Raw genomic sequence first — 27,823 nt, 5'->3', positions numbered from 1 at the left:
TTGGTGAGCAAGGACAAGAGAACTCACAGCCTGCCCATCTCTGGGTCCTCAGGCAGGAGGGCTGTGGGCTGCAGCACTGAGGAGAGGGCCTGGGTGGAGCTGGTGTGGACAGAGCCACGCTCATCCAACATGTTTCCACGGCGCTGCAGATGCAAGCTATGCGTCAGACCAACATGGCACCAGATGATCATTCATTCACTCAACAAACGTATGCTGAGAGCCCGCTTCGTGCTGGAGACATGGAGGCCACGATGGCAGGCCTGCCTGCAAGGAGCATGCCAGCCAGTGGAGGGCCAGTCAGACTCCCGGGGCTGCTGTTACAAAGCACCACCAACGTGGTGGCTTAAAACCACATGAACGGGCCTTCCCTGGTTGTCCACTGGTTAAGAGTCTGCTCTGCAATGCAGGGGACATGGGTTAGATCCCTCATCTAGGAGGATCCCACATGCGGTGGAACCACTAAGCCTTTGCATCACAACTACTGAGCCAGATCTCTAGAGCCTGAGAGTCGCAACTGAGCTTGCAACCAACAACTACTGAGCCCGTGTGCCTAGAGCCCGAGCCCTGCTCTAAGAGAAGCCACCACAACGAGAAGCCCACACACCACAATTAAGAGTAACCCCTGCTCACTGCAGCTAGAGAGAGCCTGCATGCAGCAGTGAAGATCCTATGCAGTCAATAAATAAATAGATTTCTTTTTTAATCCACATGAGTGCTATTACCTGGCATCTGTGAGATCACTTGTCCATACCGGGGCCCTATCCCCATGCAGCAGGACTGGCTACTTCTAGAGGCTCCGGGGTGGCAAATCCTTGCACTGCATTTTCCAGCTTCTAGAAGCCAATTCTTGGCTCATGGCCCTTCATCTGTTTGCAAAACCCGCAGCACAGTGTCTTGCAGTCTTTCTCTGACCTGCTTCCCTCAACACATCTCCTTCTCCAGCTCCAACCTCCTGCCTCCCTCTCATCAGGACCCTGGTCAAGACACTCAGGGCCATCCGCGTGACCCAGGATCACCTCCCATCTCCAGATCCTTAACTAGAAAACATCTGGGATCCCTTTGGCCCTGAAGGTGAGGTATTTTCAGGTTCTAGGATTAGGTTCTGGGAGCCGAGGGGGTGGGCAAAGTGCAGAGGGACCGGGAGAGGTGCTGGGAAGCTTTCAGGGGCCCTGACTGATCCCAAGCAGGTCTAAGCCGGCTGGCTGCCCTGGAAGCCAGGGGAAGGGTGAGAAGGCAGAGTCAGGGAGCATGTAGGATGGGAAGACCCCCCCAGCCCCTCCCCCCGTCCCCCTCTTCCCCCTACCTCCGCCGCCTCCTGGCAGTTTAAAGCCTGTATCAGACCCACTGTTGCAGAAACAGTCCTGCCAATCCACCCCTGGCCCTGTAGGAGCGTCCACTCCCAGGGACAATCCCTAATCACAGGCTGAGTCTGAGTGGTCAGAGAGGCAGCAAGCATCAGGGAGAGACTGGGGTAAGGGAGGAGGCCCTCCTGTCTAGTGGCGTGCTGGGACCACTTCCAGACACAGACACGGTGCCTGGAGTCCCCAGCCCCTGGCCACCCGGAGACAGAGCCTCTTAGCTTCCAGCCAGGGCTAGAGGCCAGAATTCCGTGTTGAACAGGCAGGAAGTCATATTTTTTTAATGTTAATGAACTAATGGAAGCAAACAGCAGAACTGTCCCTGACTCACTAGGGATGGCCCTGGGACTTGTGAGTGAGCAATGAAGGACAAGAGAGGTGCTAGAAAATTCCGTGTCGCCAGGGTCCACTGAACAGCCGTTCTCCTCGAAAGCCTGCCCTGTTCTCTCATCCTGACATCTCAGGAGAGCCTGATCTCACCTCTATCTGGGCCTATGCACAAAGAATGGCCCCAAAAAAGAAGCTTTTTTTTAATATAAATTCATTTATTTTAATTGGAGGCTAAGTACTTTACAATATTGTATTGGTTTTGCCATACATCAACATGAATCCACCACAGGTGTACACGTGTTCCCCATCCTGAACCTCCCTCCCACCTCCCTCCCCATACCATCCCTCTGGGTCATCCCCGTGCACCAGCCCTGAGCATCCTGTATCATGCATCGAACCTGGACTGACTATTGGTTTCACATATGATATTATACATGTTTCAGTGCCATTCTCCAAAAAAATGCACCCTGTGCAGCCTGACGAAACAGCCTGCACCGTCGTCCCCAGACATTGCTGGGTTCAAGATATGATTTTAGGACGCATCTCAAAGTGCCAGGCTGGGGGACCGCCCCGTCACAGGGAAGGAAGGTTGGGTCCTGCACTGAGCAGACAGTCCCACTGCCCCCTTTCGGGGTGAGAGGAAAGGGGCTGATGCTGCCTGGGGTCCTGGAGAGGCACCAGCTTGCCCCTTCCCCAAATCCTGTGCCCCTTTCCTCTCTCTGTTCTTCCCCAAAAGGCGGGACCCTGGGGACATGGGACACCTGGGTGCTTGAGGAAGCCGCTCCGGTGTGACCAAAGGAAGTCTCTTCTCTGTGTCGACCACCAAACGCAGGAGGAGGGACTCAGCACCCTCTGCTGGGGCAACACCTGGACACCTCACCCCATATCCTGGGCTGCACTGTGACACTCACGCTAGGGTATGGAAGCTCCGCTGTGTCACCTGCAGGGGTGTCGCCCGATGACCCAGGACCTCAAGAGAATATTCAAGTTAATCCAAACAAGAGCGGGTACCAGCACTGTGCCACATGCCCATTTAGACAAACGGTGTCTGATGCTGGAGTCCACGGACCACCCACCTCTCTGCTCTCTCTGCAGCATCCGTGGAGGTCAGATTTCATCGTCCTCTGTCTCACCATCCCCTACAAGTTGGACAGAAAGTGAAGAGAAATTAAAGAGCCTCTTCTTGAGGGTGAAAGAGGAGAGTGAAAAGGCTGGCTTGAAATTCAACATTAAAAAAGCCAAGATCATGGCATCTGGTCCCATCACTTTGTGGCAAATAAAAGAGGAAAAAGTGGAAGCAGTGACAGATTTTACTTGGGCTCCAAAATCACTGCAGACTGTACTCATGAAATTAAAAGGCACTTGCTCCTTGGAAGAAAAGCTATGACAAGCCTAGACAGCATATTAAAAAGCAGAAGTATCATTTTGTTGACAAAGGTCTGTATAGTCAGAGCTATGGTTTTTCCAGTCGTCATATATGGATGTGAGAGCTGGGCCATAAAGAAAGCTGAGCACCGAAGAATTGATGATTTTGAATTGTGGTGCTGGTAGATTCTTGAGAGTCCCTTGGACTGCAAGGAGATCAAACCAGTCAATCTTAAAGGAAATCAACCCTGAGTATTCACTGGAAGGACTGATGTTAAAACTGAAGTTCCAGTACTCTGGCCACCCGATGTGAAGAGCTGACTCCTTGGAAAAGACCCTAATGCTGGGAAACTTGAGGGCAGGAGGACAGGAGGAAGCAGGATAAGATGGTTGAATGGCATCACTGACTCAGCAGACATGAATTTGAGCAAACTCGGGGAGACAGTGAAGGACAAGGAAGCCTGACGTGCTACATTCCATGGGGTCACAAAGAGTCGGACGCGACCTGGGGACTGAACAACGGGAACAACAAGTTGGGCAGCAGGTGAAATGGTGCAGTGCTGCCCGCCCCCCAGAACTCACACGGTCCCATCTGGGCTCTGACCCCCGTGAACCCCGAGTTCCGAAGGTGTGAGAGACAGTCCCTGGGAAGAAATTGAACGTGGAGGAGGGCCTTCTGACAGGAAGGGCCGAAATCAGGGTCGGTACCCATGGCCTCAGTGTCACCTGCCGCCAAACAGGGAGCTTCCGTGGGTTCTGATTAGAGACTGCTTTTGAGTGTTGGCCATTTTTGTTTAGTACTAATTGAGAAAAAGACACAGCCATATCTTCGGCGTCTGAATATAAAAGAACAACACCAAGCTGACTCCTTGTAGAATCTTCCAAGGTACATGTCAGCCACAAGGCCTGTTAGGTTTTTATTCCTTGCTTTCAAAAACACAAGCTGTTTCTCTCCCGGAAGAGCATGTAATGTGCGAAAACATTAGGGATATTGCAAAACGGTTGCATGAAATAACTGTGGAAATATTTCACCAAAGCATTAACCTTCGCCTGCTGCCCTCCCCTCCCACCCCAAGGAGAGATAAGTTTTCAGAGTCTTTATCTCAGGCCTGTATATAATTGCTGCTTTAAATCACAAAAGCCTTTAGAGACTTGAATGCAGGATGCACAGGGCTGTGTTTAGGCTGTTCTCACCTACAAAGCCACCAGATCATGCCCCGCCTCCCTCCCCAAAGAGAAACAAAGAGAACCAGGCAGGACGCAGGCATCTTCATCCCCCAAGAGTCTGTGAACATCCGCAGGAATGTTGTACCACAAGCAGGGGCACGTGTCTTTCTGTCGGGCTCTTTGTTCTTTCTTTCTGAAGAATGGATAATTCCTGGGAGTTTGTGTTTCGCTCATAATTGTTTTTTAAATTAAGATACACTTTGCAGCCCCGACTGCTGAGATAAAGATGTGGCTCCTGGGGAAGCACCTTGCTTTTGTAAAAGGAAGCAAAGTGATAAGACCTTGAGTTCTGGTTACTTGCAGGGCCTAGAAAACAAAGTTACCCCTTCACATCTTGTTGTAAAAGCTATTGTCTCATTCTTTCATCTTCCTTGCATTTCTCCGGCACAGAAGAGGGGCTGGGAGTGGAGAGCAGACCCTGGAGGGGTGGGAAGATGCACAGAGTCTTAGCCAGCTTCCTTTTGCCTCCGGGCACAATTGTGTGGGGCTTGTTCTGTGCATCACCTCATTGAATTACAGCAAAACCCTTCAAGGCAGAGGTTGTTATTTCAGCATGGCATCTCCTTTGCTGCAATGAGTCCATAAATCTGACTGTGGCTACAGGCGCATGCCCCGTGGTTTGAAGGTGATTGTGTTGGCTCAGGTGTGATGATCAGAAAGGTTTAGCAAGTGCTCCAAGGCCGCACAGCTCATGCCACTGGCTCCCAGGCCTCAGCTCTCGGCAAGGCAGCTCATCACACTCTCGCATTGCCACAGTCGGTGCACATAGTAGGTGCTGATCACATAGTAGGGACTCAGTGAGATGAACTGCAGCTTCCTGTACATGACTTTCTCTTTCCAGCAGCCAGAGGAATCTAGTCCAAAGGCTGCGTTTCTCTGAAAGATGGCTTTACAAGGAAAGTCCAGAACCTTCTTTCACAGTCGTCTAACATGCATTGGGCAGGGAACAAATCGAGTTTGGGCCAGGGTGGTGGGCTGGATGGCAGGACAGCCCCCTGCAGGCAAACACTCAGCAGGTGTGGATGACACCAGGAGCTCTCCCCTGCCTCCAGCCTTCCCAGTTCTCATGGTCTAAATCATCTGAAACGAAATCATCCCTGGTTCATTGACCTTTCTGCAAATTTTAATTTACACTCAGAAGTAAAATGTCACACAATTTTTATGCATTTGGCTGAGCTTCTTTGCCGCTATGTTAAAAAACAATTCTTTATCAAGATTTCATGTCAAATTTGCACCAAGCGTAATTACCCCAGGATAAACGCTGCATTTGCACAAAGATCCACGGGCAGGGCCTGGGAGGGAGCATTGGGAGCCTGGCAAGGACTGCGGGCAGGGCCAGGATCCATCACCTCCAAATCGAGTTCGTTAACTGGCTGTTCTCCCTGCGGTGGGTGAAGCCCCTGCAGTGCTGCTCAGATAGGGAGCAATCTGCAAAGATTCCTGCAAGACCCAGCCCAGCACACAGCTCTCTCCTCCGCTTTGGGATTTAATGGCCAACACACTGTTTCAAATTGTGGTGCTGGAAAAGACTCTTGAGAGTCCCTCAGGCTGCAAGGAGATCAAATGAGTCAATCCTAAGGGAAATCAACCCTGAATACTCACTGGAAGGAACCGATGCTGAGGCTGGAGCTCCAATACTTCAGCCACCTGATACGAAGAGCCAACTCCTTGGGAAAGACCCTGATGCTGGGAAAGATTGAGGGCAGGAGAAGAGGGCAAAAGAGGATGAGACGGTGGGATGGCATCACCGATTCAGTGGACAAGAACTTGGGTGAACTCCAGGAGATGGCGAGGGACAGGGAGGCCTGGCATGCTGCAGTCCATGGGGTCGCATGACTGAGCTAGGGAACAACAGCAACAATTGTCCAGTGGCCTCCATCAGAGAAACGGGGTGCAGAAGCATGGACAAACCTCCCGGAACCTCAGTTTTCTGCTCAAGGTGAGAACAGTAGCAGCATCACAGATTCCACCAACAGGAATCTCATCACTGACAGGAGAGGAAGAGCAAACGAAAGGCAGGGAGGTCAGGAAGCCCTTGCAGGGGCACATTCAACTCACGCCCCAGGCTGAGATGAAACGGTAGCATCCCACCATCTCATCCTCTATTACAACAGTTTCCTTAGATGCAGGACTTGCTTTGGACATTTATCCTTCTAATCGCCATTGTATTTGTGGTAGAAAAGATATCACACTTGTCGTGAGGGGTCCACAGAACAGCGGTGTCCCCAAGCCACTATCCTTAACTTGATCGCTATGTATGTGTTCATGTGTTACTGACAGAGCCCACCCTTCTTCCCTCCGACGCAGGGCATGCTGTGGCTCCCTCACTCCTGGACGGTTACCATGTGCCCTGCTTTGGCCAGAACTGGGAGCCAGAGCAAGGTTCTCCCAGGAGGAGACCCAGGAGCCAATGAGTCCCGTTTGTCAGCAGCAGGTACTCCTTGCTCAGCAATCATGGGAGCAGAGACACCCCTCTCAGCCTTGGGTCCAACCATCTTAGGCTTATAGTCCCGTGGCCCTCGCAGACTTCCCAGGCCCCTGTGCCTCTAACGAAGATTGCAAGAGGGAGAAGCAGGGAGCATGGCGGCCACATTGTGAAGCCACGTTCCTGCCCGCCTCCTTCCTGGACCTGTGGTCCTGGGCATTCTGTGGACGGTGATGTTGTGGACGTGCTCCTGCTTCCTTGAGCTCTGTGGACGTGGGATTAGGACCAGAAACAACACAGATGTCTCGGGCCTTTGCTTCCTTGGGATGGTCCCTGGCTAAGGAATGAGGTGCTCCGGAAGGACGGGTGGCAGGAAGAACTGTGGTTTTTCTCTCCACGTCGGGTTGATTTCACTCTTTACCAACCGTTCCTCATCATGAGCCTGGTGAATGTGTCTCCAGGTCCAGACCATCAGAGCCCAAAGTGAGTCAGAGGGAGGCCCACCCTGGAGAGTTCAGAGGGCAGCACGTGGCCACTCTCTTTGCAAAGAACTGCTCTGTGGCGCAGCCCCACCTGAGCACCTACTTGGTTCTGCCCAGGGGTCTCCCCTCTTTGAAGAACAGGGGCTCCTCAAGAGGTGGGGGGTGGGCCCAGCAGAGAGCAGGGTGTGAGGGGTGAGCCAGGACAGTCAGTACGTGGATGGACAGTTGGACAGATAAATGGATGCAGATCAGAATAGACAGATGGACAGACATGGAGCATGTGTCTGCTCCTGTCTTCATGGTGCTGGGTGTGTGAGGAGCCCCCGCACCCCGGGGCTGGGAGGGACCGTGGCCAGAAGGCTGATCCCACCTCTCTGAGCTGGAGTCTCTGGAGTCACCCACCAGACTGAGGTGACTGTGTCACCTGGAGCCCCCCTCCCGATCCTCAGACCAGGTTCAAACAGCACGTCCTCAAACAGCACATCCTCCCTAGATGGTAGGAACAGTCTCTGAGAGCTTGGAGAGGAGAAGGAAGCTGTGAGTGGATGGATCTGGGGAGCGGGAATGCTTGCAAGTGCTTTTAAAATACAGAGAACACGAAACAGTCTTCCACTGGCCCTCGGTAAAATGGAGTAAAATCATAAACCAGCTCTGGGGCCCAGCCAGGGTCTCCCCTTCCTCCTGTCAGCCTCACCTGCAGAGAGGACAGTTAGGGGCAGTGAAGGAAGGGAGACAGGGAGGTGGGGAGGGGAGAAGGGAATAGAGAGCGGAGGAGGCGAGAAGGGGAAGGGGGAGGGAGGTGGCCCCTGAGGACAGAAAGCACCTCCTCTCTACCTGGGCCTTAATTGTGAGTGATTTCATTAGCTTCATCCTGATGCATGGGAGCTAATGACAGAGGCTGACGGTTCTAAAAATAACCGCTCCTGCTCCTTGTGTTGTAAAGGGTCCCCCATGGCCTGCCCTCTGGCCTGCCCCTGCCCCCGCCCCGAGCCTGCTGTCTGCCCCAGCACCTACCTCTTGCCCCCTACCCAGTTCAGATGTGATAGGAGCCCTAGAGGGGATGGAGCCTGGCCCCAGACCACTGAAGCCAGGCCTGCAGAAGGCGAGGCTAGAGGATGGAGGGGGCCATGGAAGGCGCTGCAAACCCACCCTGTTCACACAGCAACAGGCTTCTCTGGGGCAACCAGGCACCGGGTGGCCCCACAAAGGAGACTAAGGCAGAAAAGCGGCCAGGAGTTCACAGGGTGTCCACCAGGCAAGCAGCTGTCTCCTGAGCCCCACCAGGGGAGCAACCTCACACTATTTTCTCTCGGGAACGCCCGCCCTAACACTCTCCAAACAGAGGCCAAGTGTGAGGGTTGCCTCCCCACCCTCACCTGTAAAACAGGTGACAGCTGTCCCTCCCAAGTGGCGGGGACGCCATGTGCTCTGGGCGTGGAGCTGGCCCAGAGCCTGGCAGGTGTTGAGACCTCTATAAGCAACTGCAGTCCTTATTATTACAATGATCACCTCTGTTAGCTGTAACCAGGGCCCCTAAGAGATGTGTTAGCTTGTCCTTGTGCAGCTTAGCAATAGTCATTCATTGCCAGCAACACCGGTGGCAATGACATTCCCACGCCTGGGATAGAACAAGGAGCCCCTGGGCAGCACCCTGGGTGTCGCAGAGCCTGTTCAGAGAGAGCCCACCACCTCCTCCCTGAGGTCTAAGGATCACCCGAGCCTTATCCTCTCTTCCTGACCATCCTCATCAGAAAAGCAGGAAAGGTCTACCCCAGGCCAGCCTCACCATAGTGCACAGAATTATAGCCACAAGCCTGAACCGCCCTTGTAGACTGTCAAGGCTGTCCATACACGTGTAGCCATGTCTCTCGTGGTGGCTTAAAATGTAGTCATGACCGTCTGTTTGTGAATGGACACCTAGGTGTGGTTTTACGTGTCAAGCTCTTGGTGGCAGGACCTGATGGAAAGAATCGGGGGAGCCTTGGAAATAACTGAGGAGCGGTGCTTCTTAAATGACGCCTATGATGCCCTTGGCCTGGTCTGTGTCCCTGGGGAAGTGCCCCGGGGCAGGGACAGCCACGGTCACGTTCACAGCCCAGAAGGAAGAGGGCGCTTCTGACACAGGCTGGAAGCCAGGAGCCCCTCCCATGAGCCCTGAGCTCTGCCACTCGCTGGCCATGGGCCTCAGTTTCCTCTCCTGGACAGTGTGGAGCACAGACTTCCGACAGGTTTGTGAGATTCGATACAGCAATGAGCTCCAGGTGCTTCATGGGACCCCTGAGTGACGAGCGCAGGAAAACTCACAGGATGTTCGTTAGTTCAGGAAATGTTAGCGCAGATCTCCAGTAAGGTGATAGACTTATTTTTTTATTATGTATTTTATTTGGCTGCGCTGGGTCTTAGTTGTCAAATGCAGAATCTTTGGTTGCAGCATGAGAGCTCTCAGTTGCAGCCTGCGAGATCTAGTTCCCTGACCAGGGATCAAACCCAGGACCCTTGCATTGAGAGCATGGATTCCTAGCCAACAGACCACCAGGGAAGTCCCCATAGACTTCTTTTATATTGCTTATTTTTCTTTCTTTATTTGGCTGTGCCAGGTCATAATTGCAATATGCAGAAGTTTTAGTTGCAGCATTCGAACTCATAGTTGCAGCATGTGATATCTAGTTCCCTGAGCAGGGATCAAACCAGGCCTCTTGCTTTGACAGCATGGATTGTTAGCCAGTGGACCACCAGGGGAAGTCCCCATAGACTTCTCTTCTTAACAGTCAAAAACCACCTCCATTTTTCCAAAGAATCAAATGGACTCTGGGAATCAGGAGAGAGCAAAAAAATCTGGGCAGGGCCATGCCTCTAGGGTCAACTCCCAATTTCTGGAGCACCCCCCACCCCAACATCCTTGGCTATTAGCAAGGCTCCTACATTCTCAAGATCAGATATGGACCACAGAGCCCTTCCCCCTTCCAGTGACACCAGGCTCTTGGGGGAAGAACATCCCTCATGGCCCAAATCTCTAAGCATGGGAATGGCACGGGCGTGGTCAGTCACTCATCATGCTGTCCTCCGGCTGTGATCTGGGCATCTCCCACACCTGGCACTCTGCAGGCCAGTCGGCAGGTCTGCGGCCAGATTCACCAGCATCACCCCTCCTGGCTCCCTGTGAGTGCAGGCAGAAGGACCGCCAACCTCCTCTTTCATCAGGGTTGGGACTGCCTCTTTCATCAGAGGACCCCCCCAACTTAAGGGCCTTGCGCTCCATTCTGATGGGGTGTCAGTGGGATTTACTAACAAGGAGCTCAGACCTCGGTTCTGACGATCACTGCAGAAGGAACGTCTGTGTAAATAACCTTCCTGGGGTCTGGAGTTGCTGCCTTCCCCCACCTCCCCAAGCCCTGTGTCTCCTGAGACACCTGCACCTCTGTCTTCCTCAACAAAGGACTGTTAAGTAGTTCCACAACCTAGAGAAGTACCCCTCCTACTTGGGCTCAGAACTGTCCTGAAACTGAAGCCTTGTGACGCAGCCCCAGCTGTGGCAGGCAATGTGTGGGGAGACAAGCTCTGCCTCTCCCACCAGCATCCCTGGGTTCACATGGTGTGTGAATCCTCACTAAGGACACCGGGAGCTCAGCAAAGCAGTACTGGGGTGGAGGTCACACTGGAAAACACAGTCACCCAGACCAGGGAGCACGCTTGTTGCCACTTCCACTGATGTTTCCTGGAGAGAAAAATGGATGTGAAGTCAGGGTAGCTGGATCGCTGCGCTAGACTCATTCATTATAAAAGAAACCTGAGGCAGAGGCAGGTTTCACGTTGCCTGCTATAGGTGAAATGGCATCAGAGAGGTTTTGGTGTTTTATTTTAAAATGGGATTTTTAACATCTCTGAGACAGAGTGTTTCCTCTGGAGATGTGTCTGATGGAGAGTAAATATCCATTTTTTAGTAGACTTTATATTTTAGAGAAGTTTTAGATTCTTGAGAAAATAGAGCAGAAAATAGAGTTCCAGGCGCCCCCTCCTCCCTGCAGTCTCCCCTGCTATTAACACCTCCCCGGGACATTGTTACAACTAGGGGTTTCCCTGGTGGCTCTGAAGGTAAAGAATCTGCCTGCAATGTGGGAGACCTGGGTTCAATCCCTGGGTCAGGAAGATCCCCTGGAGAAGGAAATGGCAACCCACTCCAGTGTTGTTGCCTGGAGAATTCCATGGACAGAGCTTGGCAGGCTACAGTCCATGGGGTCACAAAGAGTCAGACACAAATGAGCAACAACACTTTCACTTTCACTTATTACAACTAGCGCCAGACATGGTTACAGTGGACGAACCTGCACTGACACCTCCCATCACCCAAAACCCACAGCCAGCCTTAGGGTTCCTTCCCGGTGCTGCATGTTCTTTGGGTTTGGACCAATGTGTGATGACATGTATCCACCATTACAGTATCAGAGTATTTCCTCCACGTGAAAAATCCTCTGTGCTCTTTTCCTTTCCATCCTTCTCTTCCTCCAACCGCTGGCACCCCCTGATTTTTTTTAATATTTGTTTTTATTTATGCATGTATTTGATTGTGCCAGGTATCAGTTATGGCATGAGAACTCTTAGCTGTAGCATGTGGGATCTAGCTCCCTGGCCAGGGATTGAACCCACGCCCTCTGTATTGGAAGGCAGAGTCTTGACCACTGGACCATCAGTAAATTCCCGCCCCTGATTGTTCACTGTCTCCATAGTCCTTCCTTTTCCAGAGTGCCGTGCCACTGGACTCACACAGTCTGCAGCCGGTTCAGATTGGCTGCTTTCACTATAACATGTGTTTATGCATCCTCCACGTCTTGTCATGACTTGGTGTATCCCTGGATTCCCATTTTTGAAGCTAAGGGGAATGGAACTCGTGCATTTATTCCGATAGCATTTAGAGGAACCCCATGACAGGTGCTGGAATTCACAGTGAGGAAGGCAGGCCTCATTCCTGGGGGCCCAGCATACTTGAAATAAGTGGTTGGAGCCACGTGAGCAGGGCAGTGGCCTTGGGGGCACAAAGGATGATCCCCCATATCCTGGGGGACAGGGAGCCCTGAAGGGGGGTGATCCCTGGGCAGGAGAGAGCATTCCTGCACACGGAGTGGAGGGAAGCGAAGGGGGTGCAGGGTGGGATGGAACAGGCCTGGGTAGCTGACCCTCGGACCACAAGGAGGGAGACCATGGGCAGCCTAGGTGGCCCCTGGGGACACACTTGCACACACAGGACACCTCAGGATTGGCAGCCACTTGAGCAGGTGCAGCAGGTGATGGATGGGAGGAGGGAGAGAGGAGGGAGGCAAACATATTTACTCCTCGGCACAGGCCCAGCTGCGAGCTCACCTCTGGCTCATTTGATCTTTCTCAACTCAACTAACAAGAAAAATAATAAAACTAGAGGTTTCATAACCACAGCTCACGTCTCCAGCACGGCAGACTCGGGGAGACGCAGCCCGCTGCCCCCATAAGTGTCAGCGCGATGGTGCCGGTGCCGACAAGGAAGCATATCGGGGGTCGCCCGTTCCCAGCACACTAGCGCCCCCTTCCCCTCAGGGAGCGAGCAATTAAAAATGATGAGGGTAGGGAGTTAAATGAAACCCTCCTGGCTGCAGGGGCTGCCGTGCCTCCTTTCGTGGGTGCCATGCGTTCTCAGCAGATGCTGTGGAGAAGCATGGTTGCACCTGTCTGCTGTGAGCCAGCAAGATGCGCATGCGGGAGGGAAAATTCTCCTAAGAAACGGTTTTGCACCGTCCTGGAAAAAGAAAAGCGGCTCTGCTGTTTAGCCCAGGGCCTAATTAATGGGGCTGCACACACGGAGCAACTTGGACTCACCAGAGCCAGGGCCCCACACTGCTGAGTCCAGCTTGCGGAATGTGCAGTTTTTACCTGTGAGATGTGCACCAGCTAAAACATTACAAATGCCTTGCGTTTGGGGTGTTGGTTAGCTACATTATAAAAGTACCCAGGGCCCGGATGGGAAACGCTGGCGTATGTAACGAACGACTCAGGGCCCATGTAGCCCTGGGCTCGGGGAGGATCTGTGGAATTCCTGGAGTGAATGAGTCATTCCACAGTGTCATCTTCTCCCAGCAAGAGCAGTTTGCTTGTTGATAAAATGAGGGGTGGGATAGATGGCTTCTGGGGCATGTTCCAGTCCTGACATTCTAGAGATCTGAGACACCCCTCGGAGATGCTGGCGACACAGGGATGCCATCGCAGGTTCTTGGCAGGGCGTGGTACCCAGAACGTGGACACGTGGCTCACGCACGCAGGCGGCTTCCAGGAGGGCAGCCTGGATGCCCCCTTCATGGAGCCTTTGCCTTCCTCCCGGGCTTAGGTGTGCTCTCCCCTTCTCCCAGCTTCTCCACTGAGGGCAGTAGCCCCTTACCCCACCCTCCGCTCTCTCTGACCTGTGCTTGGGCCAGGAAGGGAGGGGCCCTGAGGAGGGAAGCTGGGGTCCTGGGGCGCGGCTATTTTTACAGGCAGGCTATTTTTACAGGCAGGCTTTGTAGAGCTCTGGGCATGCGGGGCCTGGGGGACTGGGGTTTCCCGGGGCAGAAAGCAGAGAGACCCTTCTCCCTGTCCTTCCAGCAGCCAGGAGGCCATGGAAATTGCTTTGCAGTGAATTCATACACCATGAATTTCACCATTAACGTGAGCAACAATCCAGTGGCATTCTGTACATTTGAGTGTGAAGCAGTCATCGCCTCTCCCTAGTTCCAACACTTCTCATCCCCCAGAGGAGACCCCATACATACTGGCAGACACTCCCCAGCCACCGGCCACCACTCGTCAGCATCTGTGTCCGATGGCTGCAGCTCCAGCCCTCCGGATGGGCAATGGCAGTAGTAACGGTCTCTCAGGGACCCACAGTGAGCAGGCAGCACTCTGAGGGATAATGGGAGACCCCATAGGGACACAGCCATGCTCAGTAGATGACCCATGAGAGACTCCCTCAGGGGCCCCCAGGACAGGGGAGCAGGGAGTCCGAGGTTGTGCAGGCACTGCCAGTCTCCTCTCTGTCCCGCCCCCCACCATGGAGGGCCTCCCTACCCATCTCCCTGGTGATACATCCTTGCTGGGTGGGTGGTGAATCACCTATTGCAGAAGCCTCTCCTGGATTCCTCACTCTTTTTCTTCCTTTTCTCTGTCTTTTCCTGGTTCTTTAGTTCCTCTCCCGCAAGCAGACATGTGTGAAGTGGGTACAGGGGATACTATGATCCACTGTAGTTAATTTTGAGAACATGCCTCTGAAGTCACAGCAGTGGGCCTCTAACTCAGTTCACTGCGTGTTTCTATGGCTGGGAAAGGCTGTGATCCTCTCTCAACATTGGCTCCAGGAAAGAGTGTCACGTCCACTCAGGACACCCCCTCAGCCTCAAAGGCCACTGGACCTTCCTAGAAAACCCCAGAGTAGGGAGTGGGGTGGCTCTTCCCTCCAGGTGTGCTGCATGTGTACTCAGTCACTTCAGTCACGTCCAACTCTGCGAACCCATGGGCTGTAACCCACCAGTCTCCTCTATCCATGGGATTCTCCAGGCAAGAATACTGGAATGGGTTGCTATGCCCTCATCCAGGGGATCTTCCTGACCTAGGGATCGTGCATTGGCAGGTGGGTTCTTTACTACTAACAGGTCACCTCGCTGGCTGAGCACCTTCCTGTGTGCTTGTTCTGATGCTGGTTTATCCGGCAGCCCAGCTCCCACACACCAGCTCTCAGTCCTTGAGATTCTGCCCTTCCCCCATCTTTGCACGTGCTGACCGCCTGGAAGCCCTCCCCAGCCCAGGCCTCCTGGAGACCCCTTCCATCCCTGGAGCTTGGCAGAGGCACCAGGTCCTCATCCTGGGAAAACACTCCCCACTGTGCGTCTGGGTCGGGCTCTCTCAGAACGGGGCTCCTTCCTCCACGCAGAGCCCCCAGCCCCCACCCCCTGGGAGCCACACCCCGGGTGATGACCCGCCCCCACCCTGGGATCCATCTGGCAGGGATGTGCTTCTTGCTGCCTGTGGCATCTGTAAATCCACACAAACGGATGGATGGATGGCGCTTCCCATGGGAGCTCTGTGTGTGCAGCTGCCTTCTCCAAGGGCCAGGGCCCTTCCAGGGGTGGGCAGAATGCAGGCCGCCCTGGGCCAGGGGAGGCCACAGAGATTCCAGCAATAACTCAGTGGGCCCGCGGTGGGCATGTTGGCGGGGACACCGCTAGGATGACAGCCAGAGACTAACATGCACACAGCACAAAGGAACATGCCTCAGTGACACGGCTGGCCGGGCGCATCCCTGCTCTTGGTCCCAGCCCCAAGACAACCAGCCCAGGGTGCCCATCAGGCTCCACTTCATTTTCCCGGCTTCCTGGTGAGGGTCAGAGAGGGGAGGCCCCTGGAAGATGAAATACTGCTCTTCTTGAATTTCCTGGTGTCCCGCCTTTCCCATCGTGTCCAGCTGGACAGTTTCCTGGGTGTTGGGTTCTTGCATGTGCTTCTCAAATAGCCATTGACAATGCTGCTGCTGCTGTAAACGCTGGGCCTTCTCAGCATCAAGTTACATTTCAGGAGCAGAGTGGATGCTGGCGGGTGTATGTTCTCAAAATAAATAGGGCTTGGAAATGGAATCCAGTCTAAAGGGAGAGGGAAGCTCTGAGGGGCCAGGCCAGCTGGGGAAGGGGACCTAGGCTCCCAGTCATGCAAGACGGTCAGAATGTCAAGGGCTGGCTGACCCCACACCTCCCACAGGGCTCCCCACCAGGGGGCCCCCCAGCTTGGCCAGACCTCTGTTAGATTCCACCATCCACACTGCCATTTCCCAGTCACCTCCCACCTGGAGCCTTCACTCTAGGTCTTCCTGGGTAGATGCCCAGAGCCGGGCACCACGGGCGCATGAATATGTTTGTGCAGTGAATGACTTTGTGTGACTTCGGCCAGTGCCTTTGCTCCCCATCTCCTCGGATGGGTGACATGCCGGGATGTAAGAGGAGATGGGTTCATCCAGCCTCTGCCTGCGCCGGCCCTGGTTCACCCTTTGCTGCTGCTCCCAAAGGCTGGTGCTCAGAGCACCTGCTGCTGGTCAGGTCACAGACCCAGGGTCCCAGGTGCATCCCCAGGAGGCTTGCCAGGGTGGGCGTGACTGCAGAGTTCAGCTACACCCTACGCAGGCCCTCCACACCCTGGCACCCCAGCAGGGGCACACACATCACCTCCTACCCCAGCCCTATCCCTGGGCAAGTGGCTGAGTCCTCCCCCCAGGACCACCGGGCCTCCCACAGCCCACCACACCTCCAAGGGGACAGAGGCAGCGGGGGCTGTGACTGTGCGTGTTTCATCAACTGGACCTGATTTCTCTCAGGAATCCTTCTGCCTCTTGTCAAGTTTGTTTAAAACTAATAGAAGCAATTAGCAGGCCTCGGAGATGTGTGGCCGATCTGGGTTATGGGGACCAAGCACCCCAGGGGGTCCACGTCCCAGCCACGGATGGAAGGAAATGCAGTCACCTCTCCAGGCAGGTTTCTCCAGTGGAGCCTGGAGGAGGTCATGACCCCGGTGCCTGCAACTCTGCATAGGTGTTTTCTTCCCACGAGGCTGGAGGGCATTCTCAGACACTCGTGCTGGGGTCACAGCACCCGGCCTGGCCCGAGAGGAGTCCATGGGTGTACAACGGCCCGGCAGCTTCTGACCCCTAAAAGAGAAGGACTTTACCTGCAGAGAGGAGGTAGACCCCAAAATGAAAAGGAACAAGAGGAGGGAAGTAGGTTGAAGAGGAAGCAAAGAGAGAAAATTGGGCAGGATACGCTGAGGGTGGTAAATGCCTCCACTCGGCTAGCCCCCGGCTACAGCGCCAACTCTGAGCTTCCCAGCCGCCAATAAAGAGGCAACCGCCTTGAGCAACTCTCCAGGAAAATACAAATGGGCTCCTTGGTGAAGCATTAGCTCCTGCCCAAGACCCCAGATGTGTCTCAGGGGAGTCTGCCCGCTCCCCCACCCACCAAGAGCTCACTTCCCATTTTTATGACAAGATGTAGTGTTTGTAACCTTCTGAGCAGTGTTTGCATGTTGAGAAATCTAAACCCACATTTCTTAGGGTTTCAGATGGGCGCTCACTTATTCACAGCTAAAGTGCCATGAATGCCCCTGGTGTCACAAAGAACAAGCCTTCCTGATCTTTCCCTTTGACAGAGAGACAGTCACCAGCAGTGCCCAGGAAGGCACTGTCCTGAACTCTCCTCCTTCTGAAAAGCCAGCTCCCCGACTCTGTGTGCGCTCGGAACGGCCCCCAACTTCCCACAGACACATTCCAGCTCCCGCCTCCTCACTGACATGGGCTCGGAGTCTCAGACAAGGAGGTGAAATGAGCCATTGGGTGGAGCTGATCATCCAGCCCGCGGTGACACAAGCCGGAGGCCAGTTCTGTGTTGTCCCAAAGCCCCTGTGATGGACAGGGAGGCCTGGCGTGCTGTGATTCATGGGGTCGCAAAGAGTCAGACACAACTGAGTGACTGATCTGATCTGATCTGAGTCAGACCCCGGGGCTGAAATGGTCTTAAAGGCGCCTGCATGAAGAGGCTGGCTTTATCATTGTAGATCACGTCTGGTAGTGCCAACTTCAATGTCCTGAGGGTCTCCCATGCACGGAGGATGTCCAACCTCTGCAAGGTCCCTGATCCTGTGGACGGTGCCCCAACCTTCCTACTGGGGCAGCGCCTACTCAGGTAATTTTTTTTTTCTGACATCTGCGTCCACACTTCCCTCAAATGCCGCCAAAGCTCTGCACTAATTAAAAAAAAAAACAGTGACACCGTCACTTAATCTGGAAGAAATGCAAACTCCCCGCTGCCGTCCAGTCCCATTAGTGATATTAGAAATTTGCTTTCGGAGGACAAAGGGCTCACTTCTGTACTTTGTGCTAATCTCTGTCAATCACAGCATTGTCATTTTATCTTTGTCAAAGACAACTGAGCGTCAGAAATGATCGATCCATTCAGTTTGTTGCTGACTTTAATTTGTATACCGTTGGGCGATGGCACAATGGAAGCAGTCTAGCGTTCTCCTGTCGCTTGGGAAAGAATGTGACTATTCCCTCCCCGGGGGGCATTTCCCTGGAGCCTCAACCCACTCGTCACCTGGATTGCCCTCTTCCACCCGAGGACCTCGTCTGTGAACCCTGGAGTCTGTGCACACGCGGAGACGCCTGGCTCCATCAACACTGAGGAGCATTTTTTGTATTAAACCCACGAGTGGGAGGTGTCGGTGACTGGGGAGATGCCTGGAGTGAAGTATTTGAAACGAGGGAACGTTCATGTTATTTATTATTTCAAGGCAGCCAACAATAAAAGGTGAACCCGGGGGAAACACTTTATCAGAACTAACAGTGAGGAGCTTTTTTTAGTTTCTAGAATAAATAGTAATTAAATCATGTAAGCTGTGACAGTGAAATTGCTTAAAAAACCAATCCTCCCACCATAATTGCTGAGATACCCATATTTTTATAAATGCTAAGTAACTTTATCCGTTACTTTCATCAGCAGAATGTGACACTGGCTGTGGGTGCCTCGTAATTTACCATGGCTTCAGGTGGCAGCTACAGAAGTACATGGATAAAAAGGCCCTGGTGTGGCCCCAGGCAACAGGCAGCTTCCGCTGTGTCTTTTCCTGCAAGGAGGGGGCAGGGGGCACAAGTGGTCCCGCGATGGAGTCATGGGAGGCGCCTAATGGATGTTTGGGGTCAATGGACCGTCCATCTTACACGCCTGCTTCCAGGTCATGAGAAAGCTCCAGCTGCCCGAGATCACTAGAGAATCCATGAATCGTCCCCACTTGACTCAGACTCCAGTTGAGCCCAGAGGTGGTAGTTAAGTGGGGGAGAGGGAGATGAGTTTGCAGAGGTGAGAACAGCTGTGCTTCGGAGAGAATGAAGCAAGTTCCTTGTGTTTTGTCATTGTTCCTTTTTCTAAGGCCCCAGCTGATTCCCAGGAGGTAGAGATAAAAACCCCTGGACTTCCCTGGAGGCTCAGTGATAAAGAATCCTCCTACAATGCAAGAGAGGCAGGTTCGATCCCTGGGTCGGGAGGATCCCTGGAAGAGGAAATGGCCTCCCACTCCAGTATTCTTGCTCGGAGAATCCCTGGACAGAGGAGCCTGGAGGGCTACATACAGTCCGTGGGGTCGCGGAGTCAGACACAACTAAGCACACACAGAGATAAAACGCCGTCCCTGGAGGTCAAGCAATCAGTTAAGTAACCGCCTTCTCGCCCATGTTAGAGACGGAGGACCGCAGCTGAATTCAAGCTCTGAGCAGGCGCCTGCCCGCCAGGCTTTGCCACCCACCCTGACCTTATCCCCCTTCTCTTGCAGTCAAGTTCAGCAGCTGCCTGGGGACCAAGGGGACGCACTACGAGACCAACAGCATGGACTTCAAGGTCGGGGCCGACGGGACGGTCTTCGCCACCCGGGAGCTGCGCATCCCCTCCGAGCAGGTGGCCTTCACCGTGACGGCATGGGACCACCAGACGGCTGAGCGCTGGGACGCTGCAGTGCGGCTGCTGGTGGCCCAGACCTCGTCCACGCACTCCGGACACAAGGTAAGGCATGACTGCACGCAGGGAGGGGCTGGGCGCGTGTCTTTCCTCCTCAGGTGGCTGAGCGGAGCCTGGTTGGCAGAGGCAGACACCTGAGTGGGTGGCACCAGGCTTGGGGGTGACCTCTGACCTCCCGCCTTCCCAGGCAGAGCTGCCCACAGACCCCATCAGCTTGGTGCATGGTCATCAGCACCCTGACGGTCAGTTCCTTTGCGAACAAGGGCCTCGTGGCTCCATTTCTCACTGGGCACCTCTCCTGCCTAAGCTTGTAGCCCCCCAGCCTGGGGGCTCCCGAGGCCTAGAGGAACGAGAAGTAAGACAGAGGCCACATGGCTGGCCAGGCAAGGCAGGCAGGGTAGCTGGTGTGAGACTGATTCAGAGAGAGGGGAGGGGGAGCAGAGAGGGTCAGGGAGGGGGAGGAACGGGAGGACGGAGAGGAGGGCGGGCGCACTTCACATAAACACACACCAGCCAGGTCCCCAGGCCCCAGCCCTCCCTCTGACTTCCCCTCTAACTTAGCTGCGTGGCTGTGTTGAGAGGATGGGAGGGGTGAACTCACCTTCCCCCAACTGCCCCCCCATCCTGAGAGACCTCTCCGCCCCGTGTGCCCCAGGACTCCAGGCCCAGACCCCTCAGCCCCCGGAAATGCCCACATTAGGTTTCCTGAGTCTGAGGGGACCAGCTCTGCTCACCTTGGCCAGCGTTTCAGCAGCTGTGTTGGCCTCAGGCTGGGGCCTGCTAGGTCAGCAGAGAAATTGCGGCCCAGAGGACCCGCATGGTGGATCCAACTGCACGTCCATCTACATGAAGGTGGACCCGTAGGGAGGGAGAAGCCTTGGGAGGCTTTGTGGCCGTTGGTGTTATGATATGCATGTGGCTCACTAGAAAAGACGCACACCAGTTAAAGCAGGACAGGCCGTCAGGGACAGCATCCATGGGTATTCCTTCAGGAAGGGCCCACAGGAAGTGGAGGGTTAGACCAGACTGACCAGATGCCTTTCTGCAGATTTGTCCAGAACCTCACAGAACTAAAGTGCTCAGCAAACCCCAGTGGGACACAGTCTGCAAGTTTCCCCAAACCTATTTGACCAAGGAACCTTCTTTACGGAAAATCTTTCAAGGCAGGTGTTCTGAGGAACTCACTTTGGAAAACTGGGGCTGTGTTTCATTTTTGTCTTATTTTTAAGCCATATTGTTAAACCACTAGGAGGTGATTTGGGTTAGAAAATCAGTGACTCGGTGGCTAGCCTTATCCTGGGAGGGGGGCTGACATCTTGAGTGCCCTCGGGGTGTGCTGAACTAAGTATTGAAACACACTTCTAACAGGGGTGCCCCTCAGACCGCGCGTCTCACCTGGAGGATGTTGAAAATCCTGAGATGAATGTGGTTTTCCGTCCCTTCCTGAGTGATCATGACCAGCCATGCCATGGTGGGCAGCATGGCCCTCGTGGGGGCCCCTCCCTGCCAGGGCCGAGCCAAGGGCAGCAGTGGAAGGCTTACATCTTGATTGCAATTGCAATACAGAAACGGAAACGGTGCCTTGTGGCCAAGGAGCAGGGCTCTCTAAAGCCCATGGATGGCCTCAGATAAAAGGCACTAATTAAAAACATAATGACACCTTTTGTCAAGAATGTTAATGAAGTGATTTCTGAGGCAGTTAATCCCCAGATCTTCCAAGAAGGTGACTGCAATTAGACAATCCCCAGGATGCGTGCCCCTCCAACCCCATGGCAGGCGGGGCCGAGAAGCACCTGATCTGCAGATTCCATGCCCCAGGTTAAGGGCATCGGCGGGGTGACTAAGGGGCCGCACCCAGAACACATGGCACGTGACCGTGCAGGCAGTGGGCACGTCCCTGCCACCCTCCTGAGCCGCTCCTTCCCTGTCTATTTCCCATCACCTTCGTTGCTAAGGGCTCCGTGCCTCCTATCTTCAAACCCAAAGAGCCCTGCCCTGACTTTCTAGGACCCTCCCCTAAGTGTGTCCACATCGATCCTCACAGCATCTCCAGCAGTGGGCGCTGTCACTGTCCCCGCTTTACAGGTGGGGAAGCTGAGCTGTGTGACTGCAGCCTCTTGCTGCATGGGAGAACTGATATTCTGGAAAGGAGTAAATAAGGGACTTTCTAGGCACAGCTGAGCCCAGCATCATAACGGAGCCTGGCTGCCCTGGATTGTCTGTTTGGATCGAGCTCCTCCAGCTTACCAGCTGATGTTCTGGGACAAGCATACTACCTCTCTGAGGCTTATTACTCTGGAAAATGGGACAGCAACACTGCCTACATCCCACCCAAGGGTTAAGAGGATTACATGGGATGATGTGAGGTCAGGCAAGGTGCAGACTCTATGAGAGCATTGTCCCCAAAGAGGTGAAAAATAGTAGATCTTATTGCTGTCATTGGCATGGTCCCAGCCCTCTGAGTCCTTTGCTCATCTCAGCCACTGGGTCCTCACAAGGGTGGTGCCTGGGAGGACAGGGAGGAGGCCGGTGTGGGACACTGGCTGATGCACCCTTACAAAGCGGTGCCGACCTTTGAACAGTGTCACTCTGTGTAAATGGATTAAGGTAATCCAGATGGCTGGTGTCCTTAGTCACCTCCCAGAAGCAAATGTCAGTCTTCTCCAGGGGAAGGTATCATGCCAGACCTCAAATTATATCTGTCTTCTTTTGTATATTTCTAGCACTCAACCGAAAATGACTGGAGGAACAAAATAAGATAACTAAAAATTAAAAGGAAAAGCAGATGATAATCAAAGACCCATGGCGTAGATTTACAATTATATTATTAATTATAATCATTAAAAATAGATTAACTCTTGTACTTGGAAAAAAACAAACTGACAATATATTTTTCAAAATCTATCCATATGCAGCTTACAGGGCTTCCCTTATAGCCCAGTCAGTAAAGAATTTGCCTGCAATGCAGGAGACCTTGATTCAATTCCTGGGTCAGGAAGATCCCCTGGAGAAGGAAATGGCAACCCACTCCAGTATTCTTGCCTGGAGAATTCCATGGACAGAGGGGTGCCTGGCAGACCACATTCTAAGGGGTCTACAGTCCATGGACTCACAAGAGTAGGACAAAACTTAGCGACAAACCACCACCACGCAGCTTACAAAAAATATGTCTAAAAAGCGTAAGGACACAGAAAAGCTTGAAGTAAAAGCATGGGGGCAGGGAAATACCAGGCAAATAAACAAGTATGAAATTAATGGTAAATTTTAACTAACATCTGTGAGTAAACAATAGAACATGCAGACAAAATATCAGTAAGGAAATAGAAGATTAGGAGCACAGAATGAAGAAGTCTGACCTTGGCGAAATGTACGTAAAGCACAGAAACCAACTGCTGCTAAATACAGATTGTTTACAAGGATACTCAGAATATTTACCAAAATTAGCCGAACGTCAAGCAAACTTCAAAATGCTTCAGAAGTTTAGAATCAAAATGTAGTTTCTGTTCTTCTTACCACAGAACAATTAAACTAGAAATCAATAAAAAAGAAAATTACTGAAAAAAGCCCCATAAATTTGAAAGTTAAGTAGATGCCTTCTTATTAACCCTTGGGTAGAAAATAAATCACATGGAAATGGGAGAATATTTTGAACTGAGTAATAAAACTAGTTGGGATGTATTAATCACTGAAGTCATGCCAGATGGAAATGTTTAGCTTTAAATACATACATTACAAGATAAAGAATGCAGAAAATCAACAATTTTAACACTTATCTCAAGAAATTATAAAAATGGGAAATGAAATACAAAGTAGAAAGAAGGGAATAATAAAACAAAGAGGAGAATATAATGAAATAGAAAATAATAGAATCAACAAAGACAGAAGTCGGCTCAGCTTAGTAGTTTAACCACTAAACTGTAGACTAAGAAAAAACCTGAAAATAATTCCTATCTAGAATGACAAGAGAACCTCATGACCAATCACACAGACATTAGAAAGGTCCCTTGAGGACATTATATATAATTTATACCAATATATTTGAAAACAAAGATGGAATAGGTAACATTCTAGAATATAAAATTTACCAAAATTAACATGAAAGGAACATCTGAACTGTTTTATTATTGTGAATAAAGTTTTAGTTCAGATTTTTATCACACACAAAAAATTACTCTCACCATGATGGCTCCACTGGTAAGTTTTACCCAAGCTATAAGGAGTTAAAACTCATCCTACAAGAGGGATGGCTTCCCCAACCAAATGGGGACCATGTTGAAACCAACAGGAACTTTTCCCAAAGCCAGCAAGGACCTTGAAAGAACAACGAGAGAGAGGATCGTTACATGCCTGTCCACTCGGAATAGACGGGAAAAAATCCTAAGCAAAATTTTAACACACATGAATCCACCCTTGTTTACATGGGATAAACAATGGCCACATTTGTCTGTTTCAAGAAATCAAGATTTGGTTTAACACTTAAACATTAACCCAAGTAATGCAAAATAAAATAAACATCACATGATCATCTGAAGAGTAATTGTTAAATTTAACTTCCATTCAAGATGAAACTGTTCAGCAAATGAGGAAAAGAAACCATTCTTAATTTCACAAAGAGTATCTATAGCAAACATCTGAACTACAGTTGGAATACTCAAAGCCTTCTTTGACTTCAAAAATAGGACAAGGACACTCTTACATCACACACCAGAGCTTCAAGCCAGTGAGTTTAGGCAAGAAAAAGAAATCGGAATAAACAGAACTAGCATTATGTGTAGCTTATATCATGAATGTAGAAAATCCAAAATAATCTCTGGCTAATTTATTGGAATTAATGAATGATGTTAGCAAGGATGCTGGATGTAAAAGTGATTGCATCTTTACAGACTTCAGGAGATAGTTAAGGACAGGGAAGCCTGGCATGCTTCAGTACATGGGGTCGAAAGAGTTGGACACGACTGAGCAAGTGAACAACAACAACAGACCAGGAATAGTTAGAAAATAAAGTCTGAACCAGATACCGATTACAGTAGCATTAATTATACAAGACCCTTACATATTACTGAGAGCAATTTTTTTCTCTTTGGCTGCACTCTGCAGCTTGTGGGATTTTAGTTCTCACACCAGGGATTGAACCCAGCTCCTCGGCAGTGAGAGCATGAAGTCCTAACCCCTGCATCACCAGGGAATTCCCTACGTATTACTGAGAACACTTAGAGATCTTTGAAAATAGAGGGATACACCCTGTTCATAAGAGGCTTAATGTTATGGTGATGTCAATTCTACCCAAAGGTTTCTATAGATTTAACACAATCCCAGCAAAAATCCAACATGTTTTTTCTTTGCTTTTCTATAGAAAGGCTAAGAGCTGACTTTAAATTTTTAAACAGAAATACAAAGGGCTTCCCTGGTGGCTCAGTGGTAAAGAATCTGCCTGCAATGCAGGAGACACAGGAGATGTAGGTTCAATCCCTGGTTTGGGAAGATCCCCTGGAGGAGGCTTGGCAACCCACTCCAGTATTCTTGCCAATCCCATGGACAGAGAAGCCTGGTGGGCTACAGTCCATGGGGTCTCAAAATGTTGTACACAACTGAATGACTGAGTGCACATGTGGGAATAACCTAGAACGACACAAAAATGGGAGGACTGGGTGTTTCAGACATCAGGACTCCTGATAAACCACACCAGTGTCTCAGCCTCACCACTGCAGGCATTTGGGGCCAGATCATCTCTGATGTGGGGCAGCCCTGTGCACTGTGGGATGTTTGCCAGCATCCCTTGCCCACTCCAGGTGCTAGCAGCACCCCACCACTCCTGCTTGCAACAAAGCTGTCTCCTGTCATCGCCAGATGTTCCCCAGGAGCCCCATCTGAGAGCCGCAGAACTAGTCATTAGATGGTACTGTCTGAGGTCAAACAAATGGAACAGAATCGTCCAGAAAAAATATTTAACATTTTGGAAAGTCTTATCTTCATGGAAGGCTTCCCTGATAGCTCAGTTGCTAAAGAATCAGTCTTCAACACAGGAGACCCCAGTTCAATTCTTGGGTTGGGAAGATCCTCTGGAGAAGGGATAGGCTACCCACTCCAGTATTCTTGGGCTTCCCTTGTGGCTTAGCTGGTAAAGAATCCGCCTCCAGTGTGGGAGACCTGGGTTTGATCCCTGGGTTGGGGAGATCCCCTGGAGAAGGGAAAGGCCACTCCAGTATTCTGGCCTGGAGAATTCCATGGACTGTATAGTTCATGGAGTCGCAACGAGTGGGACACAACTGAGCAACTCACTTTCACTTTCATCTTCATGGAGGTTTAACTTTTATACAACACAATTCGCCAACTTCACATAAATGACTTGATTTACCTTGTCAAATACACACAGTGCCAACACTGGATTTTTCATGAGTGGCGCTGGATGGCAGAGGCCAGTAAACTGCAGCTCACAGGTCACATCTGACCTGCCACCTGCCTGCTGATGCCTGCAAGCTAAGAATGGCTTCTGTAATTTCAAATGGTTGTATAAGCACTTAAATTAATATCCTCGACTTTGCTTCTTGACCTGCAATGTCTAAACTGCTTAACTGTGTGACCCTTTAACAACAAAAATTGCCCAGCCTACTTAGAATACTGGAGGAGGACTGTCTTTTCCATAAGTGATGCTGGGCCAGTGGGGCACCCTAAAGGGGAAAAGTCAAGTGACCCCTGTGCTGTGCTTAGTCACTCAGCCACGTCCGAGTCCTTGCAACCCCATGGACTGCAGCCTGCCAGGCTCCTCTGTCCCTGGGGATTCTCCAGGCAAGAATACTGGAGTGGGCTGCCGTGCCCTCCTCCAGGGGACCTTCTAAACCCAGGTCTCCCTCATTACAGGCAGATTCTTTACCAACTGAGCCACCAGGGAAGTCCCAAGTGACCCCTACCCCCGTGCTACATCCCGATCAGTTCCAGGTGAATTGTAACTCTGAGTGTGCAAGACAAAGCAGACAAATAGAAGAGAATTGGAAGTGGTGTGTGGGGAAAGCTCTCATATGTGATGAAGTACAGAGACTACAGCAACGGTTGATGATTTGACTTCCGGAAAAATGAGAATCTACTTATCACTACTTAAGAAAGCGGAAAGACTGTAAAGCAATTATCCTTCAATTAAAAATAAATAATTTTTTAAGTGAAAAGATAAACCGGAGATGAGAGAGGATATTTGTGACACTTAATGATTGACAGGGCTTCCCTGGTGGCTCAGATGGTAAAGCGTCTGCCTGCAATGCTTGAGACCGGGGTTCAATCCCTGGGTCAGGAAGACCCCCTGGAGAAGGAAATGGCAATCCACTCCAGCACTCTTGCCTGGAAAATCCCATAGATGGAGGAGCCTGATAGGCTACAGTCCATGGGGTCACAAAGAGTCGGACACGACTGAACGACTTCACTTTCACTTTCAGTGATTGACAAAGAGGCACGTCCTGAATATAGATGAGTGTGCAAGCTCGGTCGTGTCCAAGTCTTTCTGACCCTGTAGACTGTAGCCCACCAGGCTCCTCTGTTCGTAGGGTTTCCAGGCAAGAATACTGGAGTGGGTTGCCATTTCCTTATCCACCTGAATATAGAGAGAGCTTCAAATCACTATGTAAAGACAGATAACCTGATAGGAGAAAAATTAAAAACAACAAGCTGTCCGTGAAAGACCCACCCGCCTGGTGGTGGGCCAGTGTGAAGACATGTCAACCTCAGCAGAGCAATGCAGATAAAAGCCAAAAACCTACCAGAATGACTAGCCTTTGAAAGACTGGCAGTACCAGTTCTCACATTGGTGAGAACGTGCAGAAGTGGCACTCCCATGTGCTTGGTGAGGATGCATTAAGGTACAGCCTCTCCAATAGCAATCAGCTTTTCCATTTAAATTTGAATATACCTTGGCCTAGTTGAGAAGAACTGTTCCTCTTCTCACACCTCTGACACCAAAGCTGTAGGTTTTCTACCCCAGCCAATCCTCTGACTTTCCATGGACACCAACTGGGTGTTCTCTAATTTAATTCAATTCTGACCCTCGCAGCCCAGAGTCAGCACAGACCGTGAGGCTCAGGGCTCAGTCCACAAGCCTACTTCCTGTCACAT

The 27,823-nt window shown here is 51.6% G+C and overlaps 1 protein-coding gene across 1 annotated transcript in view; it reads left to right on the top strand.

The window, feature by feature from the left end:
- Nucleotides 1-27,823, top strand: part of CDH4 (cadherin 4) — a 479,129-nt gene that overhangs the window by 328,596 nt on the left and 122,710 nt on the right. The window contains 1 exon segment of the mRNA XM_070381465.1: nt 19,545-19,771. Coding sequence (XP_070237566.1) covers nt 19,545-19,771 — 227 coding nt within the window.

The sequence above is a fragment of the Bos mutus genome, chromosome 13 (assembly GCF_027580195.1).
Source record: "Bos mutus isolate GX-2022 chromosome 13, NWIPB_WYAK_1.1, whole genome shotgun sequence".
Lineage (NCBI taxonomy): Eukaryota > Metazoa > Chordata > Mammalia > Artiodactyla > Bovidae > Bos > Bos mutus.
The sequence above is the reverse complement of the archived record's forward strand: the minus strand, read 5'-3'. Positions and strand labels throughout refer to the sequence as shown.